The sequence below is a fragment of the Notamacropus eugenii genome, chromosome 2, assembly GCF_028372415.1.
Source record: "Notamacropus eugenii isolate mMacEug1 chromosome 2, mMacEug1.pri_v2, whole genome shotgun sequence".
Classification (NCBI taxonomy): domain Eukaryota; kingdom Metazoa; phylum Chordata; class Mammalia; order Diprotodontia; family Macropodidae; genus Notamacropus; species Notamacropus eugenii.
In genome coordinates this window covers 275,161,510-275,177,653 of record NC_092873.1, presented here as the reverse complement: position 1 = coordinate 275,177,653, position 16,144 = coordinate 275,161,510, and the positions used below count along the sequence as shown (strand labels likewise).

Genomic DNA, 16,144 nt, shown 5'->3' with positions numbered 1-16,144 from the left:
CTAATTCAACCTACACACTCTCCTGTCAAAACAATCTTTGAAAGGCATAGATATTACAAAATTGTACCTTTGGTCGAAAACCAAACAAAACATGAGTAACTTCCTACTTGTTTCTAGGTGGTACAGTAGATAGAGTGCCAGGCCCAGAATCAAGAATACCTGAGTTAAAATCTCATCTCAGATCTTCACTTACTAGCTGTGTGACCCTAAGTCATTTGACCCTGTTTGCCTCAGTTTCCTCATCTGTAAAATGTGCAGGAGAAGGAAATGACAAACCTCTTCAATATCTTTGCCAAGAAAACCTCAAATGACTGAACGACAAAATTGTTTCAAGGATAAATTACAAACCCTTGTGGTATATTTAAGGTTCCTGCCAAACTGGCTCTAGCCTATCTGAAAATAAAATTTTAACTTTATTTCACATTACTTTTCTTTGTACTCTCTATGCTTCCACAAAATTAAATTATTAATTGTTGCTCAAATTCAGCTTTCATCTCCTTTTTGTTCAGTGTGTCACTTACGTCTGAAATCTGCTCCCTCATCTCTGCTTCTCAGATTCCTAATCTTTCTTCCAGGCTCAGTTCAGGTACCATTTCTTCTTATTGCTTTCCTTTCCTCCCCAGCTTTCAGAGGCCCAGAGAAAGTGAATGACTTGCCCAAGGTCCCACACACTTTCAGAAGAAAGAACTAGATTCTACATCTCATTCTGAAACCAGTGCTTTTCCTGTTATACCACAATGGATCTCTCTTTCAAGTACTGTTCTACCCATTGTATTACTTGCTTATCATATATATTCCGACTATTCTAGGTTCATAGTATGAACTTAACAAATTCATTTTAAAATGAAATAATCTGAACTATGAGACATATAATAACCATTTTCTGTAGAGAGAGTGTGGGACAAGTATGTGGTATTTCAACTATATAAGGAACTCCCTTGGTTTAAATAGGCTGACAATTCTTCTGTAATTTAGAATTTTAGAGAGTTGCCTGGGACCTTAAGAAGTTGAACCTTGTCCATACTCACACAGACAATATATGTCAGAGGAAGGTCTTGAACTCATCTTCTTATGAGTACAAGGCTTAAGCCACACAGCATCTTAAAATATAAAGACAACATTATGTAAGACATGCAATTTAATCTTTGTCAATAAATCAACACATTTTTATTAAGTACAGTGCCAGGCACTGCACTAGGCAATCGAGATAGAGAGATAGAAATGAAAAATTCCTGGGTCTCGAAAAGTTTACATTTTAATGGAGGAGACAATGTGTAAATTTTCAGTCTTTTTTTCAGGGCTGTCCAACTCTTTGTGACCCCATTTGGAGTTTTCTTGGGAGAGATACTGGAGTGGTCTACCTTCTGCAGCTCATTTTAGAGATAAAGAAAGTGAGCAAACAAGGTTAAACAACTTGATCAGGCTCACACAGATAGTATGCATCTGAGGTTGGATCTGAACTCAGAGGTTCAGAGTTCTCTATCCACTGCACTACTCAGCTGCATACTCCCCAGAAGCAATTATGGAGGTATATGTAAGACACTCTCAAAGTAGATACAAAGTAATCTTGAATGAGAAGGCAACATTTGAGTTCGTGCTGGTGCTAAATGTTGAAGGCAGCTAAGCAGGGATGGGGAACTTCTGTCAAAGGGTTGCACTTGAGGACCTAGAGGGCCACATGTGGCCCCCAGGCCACCGGTTCCCCACCCCTGAAGTAGGGATTGCCAAGAGGTGGAGTGAGTGGAAAAAGCATTGCAGGCATGGGGGCAGCCAAAGAGAAGCAGTAACAATGGAAAATCCCTTGCATAGGATCAGAGAAAGAAAGACAGGTATATGGTTAGCCCAAAGTGTCTAGAAGGAAGTAGTAATGTGTATGTGTGTGTATTCGTCCTTCATTGCCGAAGAAGACCATGCCATCAGAGAAAAAAATGACATGACTTGCACTTGACTTTGTTGTGAGTGAGAGAGGGCAAATAGACTGTATTAGAAGGAAGGGGCCAGATAGTGAAGCATTTAATTCTAGTAGCCATAGGGACCCTGGGGTTTATTGAGAAGGGCACATGACACAGTGAGATCTAAACTTTAGGAAAATTATTTTGGCAGGTTTGTGTAAAAATGAATTAGGAAAAAGAAAATAAAGATTCATTTGCAAAATACAAGTCTTATTTTTTAGCTAATAATATACTTATTCTCTTATAATAAAATTCAACCCTTTTAGAATGTTTGAGTTGAATTAACGTTTCCAAGACAATAAGAAAGGGTGTTTCAGTGAAAAGAACTGGGGCCTCAGAATAACTCCTGAGGGCCCACCATTGGTTCCCACTGGAGTGTCCTGTGGGTGGGATGGACCCACTCCTGGGAAGGATCTCCCTGAGGAGCTCCCCCCGCCCATTCCGACCTCAGACCATTGCCTCATCCTAACCAATTTGGACCCACTAATAACTAGGAAAGAGCTCTTTAAAAAAAAAATAAGTCTATTTCTTTAACATATAAATATAACATTTAATACAGACATGCATATCTAGATATATACATATCTTTATAAATAGCGACAGCTATAGCCTTGATGATTTTCCTCTTCTTTCACATTTTAAGACCTGGGAATTCCCCGCAGCTAGCTCTAACACTCCAGGCAAAGACAGATACTCAAGAGCTAGCATGATAAAACTCTCAATGTTTTTTCTCTTCCTTGGGGGCTGGCATCATCTCAGGGTCCCAGAAATCTGCAATGCCAAATATCTCAAGCAGTTGAAGAACTAGGAGGAGGAAGACCAAGCAGAAAGCTAAGCAATCCTGCGGCAGATGACGAGGACTACTGAAGGATTATTTCAGCGATTTAAAGAGTACAACCCCCCTAGGACGGTGGAGGGCTGAAGAAAGCCCCAGACCTAATCCTGCAAGCTTTGAGGGGCGGTGGGTGGTCGTTCCCAGAGGCACACCCTGGAACCTCTCCTCTCCTCTGCTCTTGTCTGCGACCTCGCAGGGTCTAAGAAGCTCGAGCTTGGGGAGTGGATGTGAGATTTCTCCTCCAACCCTCTCAGCTGGCAGAGAACTCTTGGAGATTCGGGCAACACTTTTCCATGGGAGGCTGGAGCGCGAAAGCAGTGCAGAGACAACCATTTTAATAGTGAATTTTAGATTATCTTTAGCTCCCTTGCTCCTTCACGGGAAGGGGGGATTCCAAAAGCATCCTGCCTCCCCCAACCCACCCTGCCTTCATCTCATCTCCCTCCTTCTCCCCCACCCCCACCCCTGGTGCCCCTAGATCAAGCATCTCCCGCCTCCACATCCTTTCCCCAGGCTGGTGTTCGCGCGCCTTTACTCCCAGCCAGGGCTACGGCCGCGAATGCAGCCACTGTCTCCAGAAGGTCAGGGGGGCTTGACCCTAGACTGAGAGAGCCGCTCCCCTCCTCCAGCCAGGGTGAATGGTCTTGTGCCAGTGCGGCGCAGCTGCCGCGGAGGCTGCAGCCCCCGGCCCGGGACTCCCCGCCCTTGAGCTTGAGCCCCTACCCCAGCGCTGCTCCCTCGGGGCGGGATCCACGACGATTGCCCTACGGCCGCCACCTCCTCCTACTTCTCCAGCTCTACCCAGACGTGGAGTGAAGAGTCTCGGGAGCCAGGGCATCGGCGCTGCCCAAGCTAGCCTCCTCCTCCTCCTCCTCCTCCTCTTCCTCGTCCTCCTCCCCCCTCCTTCCTCCTCCTCCTCCTCCTCCTCCTCCTCCTCCTCGTCCTCCTCCATCATCGTCTCCTCCTTCTCCACCTCCATCAGTCCCCTTGCTGCTGCCGCTCCTGCCCCCGGTGGATGCCATCCCGGAGCCCGCGTGCTGCCACCGCTGCCGCCACCGGGGCGGGGGGCTCCCGGGTCCGCCGGCTCAGCCCGGGGAGGCGTACATGCCCCGGCTCTCCTCGGCTCTCACCAGCAGCATGCTTTATTTCCAGATGGTGATCATGGCAGGGACGGTGATGCTGGCTTATTACTTCGAGTACACGGACACGTTCACCGTCAATGTACAGGGCTTCTTCTGCAACGACAACGCCTACCGCAAGCCCTACCCGGGCCCGGAGGACAGCAGCGCCGTGCCGCCCGTGCTCCTCTACTCGCTGGCTGCTGGGGTCCCCGTCCTGGTGGTAAGCAGAGAGGCGGGAGTTGGCTGGGGGTTGCCCACTCCACTCTCTATCTTGACTCTTGTTCTCTTTTCCTCTGCTTCTTGCCTCCTTCTCCCCCCCCCTCACCTTCATCACCCCAGCAGCCCTCTCAGGTGCCCAGATGTGTGCTAGCATCTCCTTCTAAGTTTCTTCAACTTGTTGGAAACCCCTTCCCCAGAGAACACTGTTTGAGGGGACTGGGGAATGTGTGCGAGTTGGGGGAGTAAAGTCGGCTGGGCAGTCAACTGTCGACTGTCTTCCCTTCTTCAGACCCCCACAATGGCTGCTGATGTTGGCTCCTTGTGGGTAGGGGTAGGGGGTAGAAAACAGTCAGGGGAGAGGGGAAGGGAAGAGGGGAGAGGGATGGAATAGGGGTAATAATAATCTTCACTGTGAGTTTTTATTTCGCTCTCCAGGTTAGTGTTTTGCTACTACATGCTGGGTACTTGGCTCTTGTGGCCGCTGGGGAGGTGTGGGGGGGGTGGGGGAAGGGGGCTGATAATGGGATGGTCATGAAGGAGAGGAAAGCGTTCCTGGTTCTCCCATTCTAGTCGCTTAGACCGTCTTACATGGCCCTTCCCAATATTAAACAGAATAGCTGGAGTGATGACTGAAAATTTTAAAAAAAAGTATCCATGGAACTAAGGGACCATCAGTGTCTTGAGAAGAAAGTGACTAACCTTGACATAAAAATCCCTAGTCTGGAAAAAACAAAAAAGAAAGATGGGAAGGAGAAACAGTTTTGAAATCAAGAAAGCACATGATTTCTATTTATGCAGTTTTATTTTATCCAGCATCTTAACTCTTGTTAGTTTGGACAATTTTATTTAGAATTCCAGTTAGCAACTTTAATTTCTAGACCCCTGTATGTTCTATATAAATAGAATGTGTGCATATGTACATCTAAATATGCATGTATATTCACTGCTACTTTTATATTTAAAATAAATACATTATTATACATAAAGTTGGCAACTCCAACAGTAGCTATTATTAATTATTTTCTTTAGAAAAATCTTGCACATCATGCAGGCATTTCCACTCCTATGCCTTTCATCAAATGTCAAAGAGTTGAATATGCAAATGCTGAACTTGGCTGAATCCTAATTTTATTTGAGCTGAGCTCCCTGTACCAATGTTGATTGAAACCCCTCCCCACCTGTCATCCTGTGTCATTCTTGTCCATGCTTTCCCATAAGCCCTTCACAAAGCCACTACCCAGGGCACTAGAGGCCTTCCTCTTGTTCTTTCATGAGAATCTGTGAATGTGCACATTGTAATATCAAATGATAAGAACTTCTGTTCTCTGCAATTAATATGTACCAACACGACTCCAAGGTTTACATATGTTTTTATTTTGCTGTAAATGCTATGAATTAATAAATTCAAAATAATAAAAAAGGGTTTTGAAACAGAAGTTTCTGGTTCAGCAAGTAATTGTTGAGTATCTACTATGGCACTCTGTTGGGTGGAGATGGGATAGTAGGATCAATATGACTTTGAAGTAGCCTTCCAGGAGAGGTGGGGGAAGAATATAACATATGCACAAATTATTAGAATGCAAAATAGTGTGAAAGTCCACAATTTTATATATTTATACATGTGTGTGTATGTGTGTATATATACATATATGTAAGTATATATATGTATATATATAAGTTAGGAAGAAGAAGGTATCCCTTTATGATAAGGAATTAACCAAAAAAAAATTGAGGGAAATATGCCTTGAAAATAACTTTTTTTTTCACCAAGTATGTTGTCCTGATTATGACTTCACATTCAGTTCTAGCACAATGATTCACAATCTATTATACCTTCCACTCGAAACCTTTATTATCATATTGCCAATTTGCTGGAATGTGTCGGATTCCAAATTCAGCCTGTTTTTGATTTTAGGATGGGAAAATCATTCTGTTACTTTGGAACTTTTGGTCCTCTTTGTATGATTGTTTTAAAAGCTTCTCTTTCTCAGGCTTATATTTTCCAGTGAGCTGAATAGTTCAGTGATTTTTTAGGGGGATTAAAATGAAAAAAAAAAAAACAAAAAAAACAAGTTGTTGCTTCCAGGTCACTAGCTTGGATATTGACATAATGCTGGGTAATGTCTGTTCAGTATGTGTGCGAAGTACTTTCCAGGCCCCAGGAATTTATCCATAATTAGAGGTTATGATTAATAAAAATGAGTATCATTTTTGGATCAGAGTACTAGGTTGTTCTTGTCTTTGCAAGGGGCACTCTCTTAAAAACAGACAAGAAGATGGATAGTGAAGCATGATGAGACACTATATATAATTTTGCATCTTATTTGCATCTCTTTGAAGAGTGGTAGTGGGGTGGGGTAGGGAAAGAGAGATGTGAGTAGTTCTGAAGAGAAGAAAGGAATAGTAGGGGAAAGACTGGACTGTGAAGGTGAAGGAGGAATCCAGACTAAGTTATTGTACTCGCTTATGCCCCCAGTCTTCATTGAGGAACTATGCCCTCTACAGACTTGGGAGGGAGGAAAGAATTCTAAGTTTTGTTTCTTTTTTTTTTTTATTATTATTCTTTAAATAATATAAAAAGTCAATGACTCTAAGTAGGTTTTAAGCAATTACTTTGATGAAATGGTGACAAATTCAATTCACATTTTAAAAATTCTATTTATAGCGTAGTATAGTAAAAAAAAGTCTTCAACTTGCAATCAGAAAATCAGAGTTGGAGTCCTAGCTGTACCACTTAATAGCTCTGTGACACACATTAGATTTAACCTTTTAAGTCCTCAGTTTTCTCACCTGTAAAGTTGTATACCTATAAATGGATGATCTTGAAGGCAAGTTCTGGATATGAGATTCTAATACTCCAGCTAACAGAAAATTAATGACTCTTTGTTCCCTCAGTCCTCTGTATCTTTTATCACCTGGACTGTAGTTATAAAGCATCTTTAGGAAAAAGTCTCCTAGCCTTTGCTCTAGAATCCTAAGATTTCTTAACCCTCACTATCAACAGTGGATTTTTGTGTACTTCTAAGAAATAGAAATCACAGTGTTAAATATAGTGAATTTCTTTCAGATCAGATTCTTAATGCTGTTTCTTTCTTCTTAAAGATAGGAAGAGAAAGTCATCAGAAATTTCTTATCAATCCTAACTGTACTTGGAATTTAGATTTTGCTACTTACATCCTTTGCATTATAAATACTGTAAAAATAGTTACTATTTAGCTTGATCTCCTTATCACTTGACACAGCAAAAGGGCATCAATAATCAGAGATATTTATACTCTGTATTACAAAGGAGAAGCTGACCTGGATTGTTAGAGGAATTTTCCTCCTCTGGGAGTTCCCTATAAAAATGAACTCATAGAACCAGTTCTTATTCTCTGTATAATACTTTTTAAAATATGTAAAACACTTCATAGACACACACATATTCAGACATACATGCATATGTACATGCACATGTACATATATGTGTATGTATATTTATGTGTATCTATGGTTGATGATGATGATGATGATGATGTAGACGGAGATGTGGATACAGTGTTTCCAAAGTTGCAGTGCAGGTTTAAACTTGAATACCTAAGACTTTGGGAATATCCTGTGATAGGTACTATATGTATTATTATTCACATTTTACAGATGAGGAAACTGAGGATCTGAGAGCTTAAGTGACTTGTGCATGGTCACATAGATAATGAATGACTGAAGAAGGATTTGACTCAAAGTCCAGCATTGATCCTCTATACCCATCCTGTCAAATACTGCAGACCACATGTGGCCCACAATGCTCCTGAATGTGACCAAAAGGAGATTAAAATATAATTGGGACATATTTAACCAAATAAATAAAAACAACAGTAAAACATAGATAAATCTAATTATAGTTTTCTAAGTCAGTAATGACCAACAGGGAGCCTTATGCATGGTTAAGAAGGCCTCACTTTCTGAGTTTGACACCCCTGCTCTTGACCATGCTTTCTCTACCGTAGGTACTGTTTAATTCTGATTGATCAAATGACCTTTATCACCCATGGTTAATCAGAGTGTCCTGTGCTCTGATCAAACTTCTTCTCATATTAAATTCAGTTCTGGAGGGCATATTTTATTAAGAATATTTTTAAGCTAGTGAGTGTCCAAGGAACAGTGACCAACATGGTGAAAGACCTCAAGAAGATACTATATGAAGACCAGTTGACAGAACTGGGGGTGTTTAAAATGGAAAGAAAAGGCATAGAGGGACTATGCCTTCAAGTGTATGAAGTGCTTCCAGGTGAAAGAGGAATTACTTGTGTTTTGCTTACCCCCAGAAGCCAGAACTAGGAGCAATAGGTAGGAGTTTTATCGAGGAAGATTTAGCTGACATAAACAGGAGCTTCCTAGGAATTGGGGTTGCTCCAAAGCATTGTTCTTTGGGCTAGCCTAGGTGGTCTCTGAGGTCTCTCCCAACCTTCAGATTCTGTGATTCATTTTTTGGGGGGTTCTCTTATTTTTTTTTATTTAACTTTTAACATCCATTTTCACAAAATTTTGGGTTCCACATTTTCTCCCCTTTTGTCCCCTCCCCCCCAAAACACCAAGCATTCTAATTGTCCCTATCACCAGTCTGCTCTCTCTTCTATCATCCCTCTCTGCCCTTGTCTCCATCTTCTCTTTTGTCCTGTAGGGCCAAATAACTTTCTATACCCCTTTACCTGTATTTCTCATTTCCTATTAGCAAGAACAGTACTCGACAGTTGTTCCTAAAACTTTGAGTTCCAACTTCTCTTCCTCCCTCCCTCCCCACCCCTTCCCTTTGGAAGGCAAGCAATTCAATATAGGCCATATCTGTGTAGTTTTGCAAATGACTTCCACAATAGTCGTGTTGTATAAGACTAACTATATTTCCCTCCATCTTATCCTGTCCCCCATTACTTCTATTCTCTCTTTTGATCCTGTCCCTCCCCATGAGTGTTGACCTCAAATTGCTCCCTCCTCCCCATGCCCTCCCTTCCATCATCCCCCCCACCCTGCTTATCCCCTTATCCCCCACTTTCCTGTATTGTAAGATAGGTTTTCATACCAAAATGAGTGTGCATTTTATTCCTTCCTTTAGTGGAATGTGATGAGAGTAAACTTCATGTTTTCTCTCCCCTCCCCTCTTTATCCCTCCACTAATAAGTCTTTTGCTTGCCTCTTTTATGAGAGATAACCTGCCCCATTCCATTTCTCCCTTTCTCCTCCCAATATATTTCTCTCTCACTGCTTGATTTCATTTTTTAAAGATATGATCCCATCCTCTTCAATTCACTCTGTGCACTCTGTCTCTATGTGTGTGTACGTGTGCGTGTGCATGTGCATGTGTGTATGTGTGTAATCCCACCCAGTACCCAGATACTGAAAAGTTTCAAGAGTTACAAATATTGTCTTTCCATGTAGGAATGTAAACAGTTCAACTTTAGTAAGTCCCTTATGACATCTCTTTGCTGTTTACCTTTTCATGCTTCTCTTCATTCTTGTGTTTGAAAGTCAAATTTTCTTTTCAGCTCTGGTCTTTCATCAAGAATGCTTGAAAGTCCTCTATTTCATTGAAAGACCAATTTTTCCCCTGAAGTATTATACTCAGTTTTGCTCGGTAGGTGAGTCTTGGTTTTAGTCCTAGTTCCTTTGACTTCTGGAATATCCTTTTCCATGCCCTTCGATCCCTTAATGTAGAAGCTGCTAGATCTTGTGTTATCCTGATTGTATTTCCACAATACTTGAATTGTTTCTTTCTAGCTACTTGCAATATTTTCTCCTTGACCTGGGAACTCTGGAATTTGGCCACAATGTTCCTAGGAGTTTCTTTTTTTGGATCTCTTTCAGGCGGTGATCTGTGAATTCCTTGAATACTTATTTTGCCCTCTGGTTCTAGAATCTCAGGGCAGTTTTCCTTGATAATTTCATGAAAGATGATGTCTAGGCTCTTTTTTTGATCCTGGCTTTCAGGTAGGCCCATAATTTTTAAATTGTCTCTCCTGGATCTATTCTCCAGGTCAGTTGTTTTTCCAATGAGATATTTCACATTCTCTTCCGTTTTTTCATTCTTTTGGTTTTGTTTTGTGATTTCGTGGTTTCTCATAAAGTCATTGGCCTCCATCTGTTCCATTCTAATTTTGAAAGAACTATTTTCTTCAGTGAGCTTTTGAACCTCCTTTTCCATTTGGCTAATTCTGCTTTTGAAAGCATTCTTCTCCTCATTGGCTTTTTGAACCTCTTTTGCCAATCAAGTTAGCCTATTTTTCAAGGTGTTATTTTCTTCAGCATTTTTTTGGGTCTCCTTTAGCAGGATGTTTACTTGCTTTTCATGCTTTACTTGCATGTCTCTCATTTCTCTTCCCAGTTTTTCCTCCACCTCTCTAACTTGATTTTCAAAATCCTTTTTGAGCTCTTCCATGGCCTGAGCCCATTGGCTGGGCTGGGATACAGAAGCCTTGACTTCTGTTTCTTTCCCTGATGGTAAGCATTGTTCTTCCTCATCAGAAAGGAAGGGAGGAAATACCTGTTCACCAAGAAAGTAACCTTCTATAGTCTTGGTTTTTTTCCCTTTTCTGGTCATTTTCCCAGCCAGTGACTTGACTTCTGAATATTCTCTTCACACCCACTTTGCTTCCAGATCCGCCCAGCCAGAGTTTGGGGTCTGAGATTCAAATGCTGCTTCCCAGCCTCAGGGCTTCTGCGGGGGCAGGGCTGCTATTCAGTGTGAGATTAAGTTCAGGTGCTCAAGTGGGGGCAGGGCCACCTCACGGGCTCAGTTCCCTCCAGGGGTTTATGCAGAGACCTTCAACAATGGATCCAGGCTCCTGCCTGCTTGGGGAGCCCCAGTCTGCTGCTGCCTCTGCTGCTGCCTCCCGAGAGGGCCTGAGTTATGGGGGCACCCCACTCCCCTCTGGGCAAGCCGAGAAGACCCTCTCACCAACCTTTGGGGCCTGTGTGTGGAGGGACCTGCGCCGGCCACTGGAGATTCTGTCCCTGAAGCCTGCTAAGATCTGCTCCTCTTGGTGGCCAGTGGCCAAGACAGGGCTGGGCTCTGCTCCGGGTCTGCAGCATGACGGACCTTTGGTGTCTGTTTTCAGAGCTCTCTGGAACAGAAATCTCGTCTGCTCCATTGTTCTGTGGCTTCTGCTGCTCCAGAATTTGTTGGGAGTTCTTTTTTACAGATATATTATGGGCTGTGGGTTCGGAGCTAGTGTATGTGTGTCTTTCTACTCTGCCATCTTGGCTCCGCCCCCCTCTGTGATTCTTTTTAATGTCCTGGTTTAGGAACCAGTGGAATTCTTCACATTAGGCTCTGCTATGGAGAAAATTATTTTATTTAGATATAAGTTTAGCTTGGTGATCTCAGAATCCTCTTAATACTTCAAGATTCTATTGAGAAATGTCTCCTGCTCCAAGAAATTCACACTTGGTGACTATTGGCAACCATCATCCAACTTATCTCTGTGCTCTTCACATGATATTTAATGAAGATACATTCTTCAACTAGAAGTGATCCCTCTCTTCTCAATTTCTTTTACTCTCTTGTTTAACCTACCTGTCTTACCAGTAGATTATTTGCTTTATGAGTATAGGAACTGGGCCATTTTTTGGTCTTTGTATCTTCAGTATCTAACTTAGTGCAATGAATATAGCAGGCATTATTGTGGCAATGTGGTATAGTGCACTGGACTGATATTTCAGAAGATGTCTTCTTCATACACTTACTTGATGTGACACTGAGAGCAAATCACTTAATATTTCTCAGCTTCAATTTACTCATCTCTAAAATGGCAACAATAGTTTAATAAGAATGTATGTGCAGAACCCATATAAGATTGCATGCCATCTTGGGGACAGAGGGGAGAGAAAGGGAAGGGAAAGGGAGGGGGAGAAAATTTAAGACTTATGGAAGTGATTGTTGAAAACTAAAAACAAACAAATTAACTTTAAAAAATGAGTAATATAACAACAATAAATAAATGTAATTACCTCAAAGTGTGGTTATAAGGATCAAATTATAAACATCTCTCTCTCTTCTCTCTCTCTGTCTTCTCTCTCTCTCTTCTCTCGCTCTCTCTTTTTCCCTCCCTCCCTCCCTTACCTCTTGTACAGTGTTGGAAAATAATTCTATACTTAATTAGAACTTGTAAATTAATACAGGGTAAAGGTAGTTTTGGATGATAAGCCCCTTATTCCATCACTTCTAATGTCCCATCCATCCAGGAAACCCCCTCCTTACTCAGAACTAGAGAACTGGGAGGATATTGCAACTGCTGATGTTTCTCCTATTCATGTAATTCCATGAGAACAGGTGTCATTACAGGGAGAAGAAAATGGCAATGAGGAATCTTGCATCTGGAGCATCATTTCTCAGTTAAGGCAATGACTGGGAAATTCCCATGATACCTCATTGCTACTTGGACTTGCCAGAATGATGAGGTCTCTCTTTCTTCTTCTTCTCCACCACTAAAAGTTCAAAAAATGCCCATTGATGAACACATAGGCCTAGAAGAAGTTTCTGATTGCCCCATACAGTCCTCTTGGCAGAATGTAAGTTTCCTGAATTCAAGTACTCTTTGATCTTTATCTATAAACTCAATGCTTAGCATTGTGTCTTATGTGTAGTAGGCATTTAATAAATGCTCATTGATTGAAATGGTCCTAGGAGAAAGACTGCTGGATTTAAAATCAGAGGACTTATAAATCAAAGATCCGAAAATTAATAGTAATAAAATAGCATTTGTAGAGTGCTCTGAGGCTTTTCAGATATTATATCTCTTCAGATATTATATCTTCTCAGATATTATATCTCAGTTTTTTCCTCACAACTCTGGGGAATAGGTTATAATTGGCTATTACTACCATCATTTTACGGATGAGGAAATTGAGTATGAGAGAGGTTAGGTGATTTGTTCAGAGTCATAACCCTGGGAGGGAAGTGGTATGATTATCCCTATTTCAAAGATAATGAAACTGAGTCTGAGACATTAAGTAACTTGCCCAAGGTCAAACAGCTAGTTAGCTTCTGAAGCTGGATTTGAACTCAGGTCTCTCTGACTCTAAGTCCCATACTTGGTCCATCGAGTTGTACCTAGTTCCCTCAGTAATGAATAACTGAATCAGAACGTATCTTAGATGCCCAATCAAGTTCACCTAGGGAAGGTAGCACCAACATTTGAACCCAAGTTCACTGTCTCTAAATCCAGCTTTTTCCATGAGGTCACACTTTTTCATTTCTTCATATTAATCCTGTTTTTTTCCACTTATTGCTTCTGTACCTTAAAGCAAGTTAATTACTATTTCTAAGGTTCAGTTTTCTCATTTGCAAAATGAGCTTAGACTAGATTGGTATGGTGCAGTGGAAAAAATGCCATTTCTTGAGGACTTTGGGTTGTGCCATTTACTACCAGTGTGACCTTAAGCAAATCATTTAACCATTTTCTGCCTCTATTTCTGTAACTCTTAAAAGAAACAATTGGGCTAGATCACTTCTAAGACTTCTTTCAGCTCTCAATTCATTATTTATAACCTCAAAGGTACCTTCCAGACCTTAATTCTTGTCCTGGGATTCTAAATATGAGGCTTGTTAATTAGATCATTATGTCCCTTTGTTTAGTAGTGAACTCTGCCTTTGTTTTTAGGAATAACTCAATTACATCACAATCTTTTTAATAACTCCAAAGTCAATGCTCCTTTCCCTATGGTATTCTTGATCTCCCTCAAGTAGAATGTATCAAAGAAGAAATATCAAGAAGGCTAAAGACCAGAATGGTGTTGCAAAATAAATATTAAAGATGATGAGAGGCATTTTTCAAGGCTGTGTTCATAGAGTTAGAACTAGAAAGGATATTAGAGATGACCTAGTCCAGATCCTTCATATTACAAATAAGGAAACTGAGGCCTAAAGAAGTTAAGGGACAAAGCCAGGATTTGTACTCAGGACTTCATTCACTAATTCAACAAACATTTATTAATCACATAGTATGTGTTCCATCCCATGGTCAGGGCACAAGGAAATTATATCCTAATGGGAGACCCAACACATTAACAGTCAATCAGTCAACAAGTATTTATGAAGAGTTTTTTATATGCTAGGCACTGTACTAAGCCTTGGCTGTACAAGTAGAAAGAGAGGTATCCTCTGGCCTCAAGAAGCTTACATTTTAACAGGGGAAGACACCACTTAAAAAAAGTTGAAAGGTGGGGAGGGGAAGATACCAGCAGGGTCATAATAGAGATGGTGTAGAGTTCAGCATGGAGAGGAATGAAGACGTGGCTTTTTTGGGTGACCTCCTTATATGGAGATTCTTGGAGGAGCCATCCAATCAGAGGGAGAAACTGAAGAGAGTGAAGGGTACTTCCAAACTGAATTTCAGGGATTGAGTGAGGTGTCAGGGTGAAGAGCATAGTACGGAAAGTCTTCAGTACAGATGGGAGGGGAATGAGAATGGAAACACACACATAAATTGAAAATGATTTTTGGAGGACACAACACTAGGATCTTGATGAGGACAGGGATCAGGACAGCTCCTACAACATCATCTCTAGTGCCCTTGTTACTCCACTACACAAAAGAGCACAAGGGACAATGTTAACCAGTAACAAAGATCCTTTCATGCCTTTGTTGATGGTTTCCATGAGTTTCTGGAGTGAATCTTGGTGATAATATAGCTTCAATTTATAAAGACTTCTAAGTTTTATGAAATGCTCTTTGCTTACACTAATAATAACTAGCATTTATATAATGCTATCAGGTTTAAAAAGTGTTTTACGTACATTATTTCATTTGATCCTCACAATAATCCTGTGAGGTAGACTCTTATTATCTCCATTTCATAAAGGAGGAAACTGAGACCAAGGGAGACTAAGTGTCTTTCCCACAGTCAAAGAGTGTCTGGAATCAGTTTCTAACTTGGGTTTTCCATCATTGCAGCACCTAGCTGCCAACAACTCTCTGAAGTATGTAGGACAAGTATTATTGCTCCCATTTTACAAATGAGTAAACTGAGTCTCAGAGAGGAACAGAAGCTTGTTCATAGCCAGACAGTCCCCTTTGTTGAGAGGTACTCACACTTTCCCAGTTACTCAGGTTCAAAAATTTGAGTGTTTTAAGTTCTACCCTAGAGTTGTCTTAGAATCAAAGAATTCCAAAATTTAGAGGTGGAAGTACCACTGTGACACTGTGTACAATCTGTAGGTGAAAAAATTCATCATAATAACATACCTATTGAGTAGTCAGTCATCCAGCTTGTATTTGAAGACTTTCTAGGTGGATCCATCACCTTTCAAGGCAGTCCTTTTCATTTTGGAACAACTCTGATTGTTAGGAAATCTTTTCCTGACATCAAGCTTAAATTGATCTTTTTGCACTTTCCACATTCAAACATGATGAAAAAAAGATTTGTTCTGTTTGGTCCTAGAAGGGAAAATTGGTTTTGAATATTTCAAAAATATTTGAAAGTATTTTAAACTTAATTGCAAAAATAAGAAAAGAAAAAAAATTGCCACATACACAGCACAACATAAGAGAGGATTCAGCATAAAGTAATATATTTCCATTTCAAGAAAACCTATATAACAAATATTACACATAATTTTCAAAATTGTCCATCTTTGCTTCTTTGTATGTTTTCTTTTGTCTTCTGCTATGCACTTTTTACTTTATTTTTTCGCCTTCCTTCCCCCTTCACCCCAGGAGGCTACAATTAAGTGTAGGTACACACATACATATACATGGATATCCATAAACACGCATATATACACATATACACTGAAACACAGATACATGAGATTGTATTATGCTTATTTCCACTTATCATCTGTTTCTCTGTAGGTGCATAACATCTCTCTTCATAAGTCCATGTTTTGCATATTTTTCTAAATCCACAAGCTCATCATTTCTTACACCACAATAGTATTCTGACCAAATCATATTCTATCTGGAAGATTGTCTATGAGAGCTGATTTTTTTTCCTGTCACAGTTTTTCTGTATTCCATCTATTTGTGGCTACATAGATTTTGTTTA

The 16,144-nt window shown here is 40.7% G+C and overlaps 1 protein-coding gene across 2 annotated transcripts in view; it reads left to right on the top strand.

The window, feature by feature from the left end:
• PLPPR5 (phospholipid phosphatase related 5) overlaps window positions 1-16,144 on the top strand; it is a 447,842-nt gene that overhangs the window by 267,500 nt on the left and 164,198 nt on the right. The window contains exon 4 of one of the 2 annotated variants that reach the window (XM_072644088.1): window positions 3,940-4,128. In XM_072644088.1, coding sequence (XP_072500189.1) covers window positions 3,940-4,128 — 189 coding nt within the window. Of the gene's footprint in view, window positions 1-3,606; window positions 4,129-16,144 lie in introns of those variants that run through there. The other variant, XM_072644089.1, reaches the window with a different exon arrangement.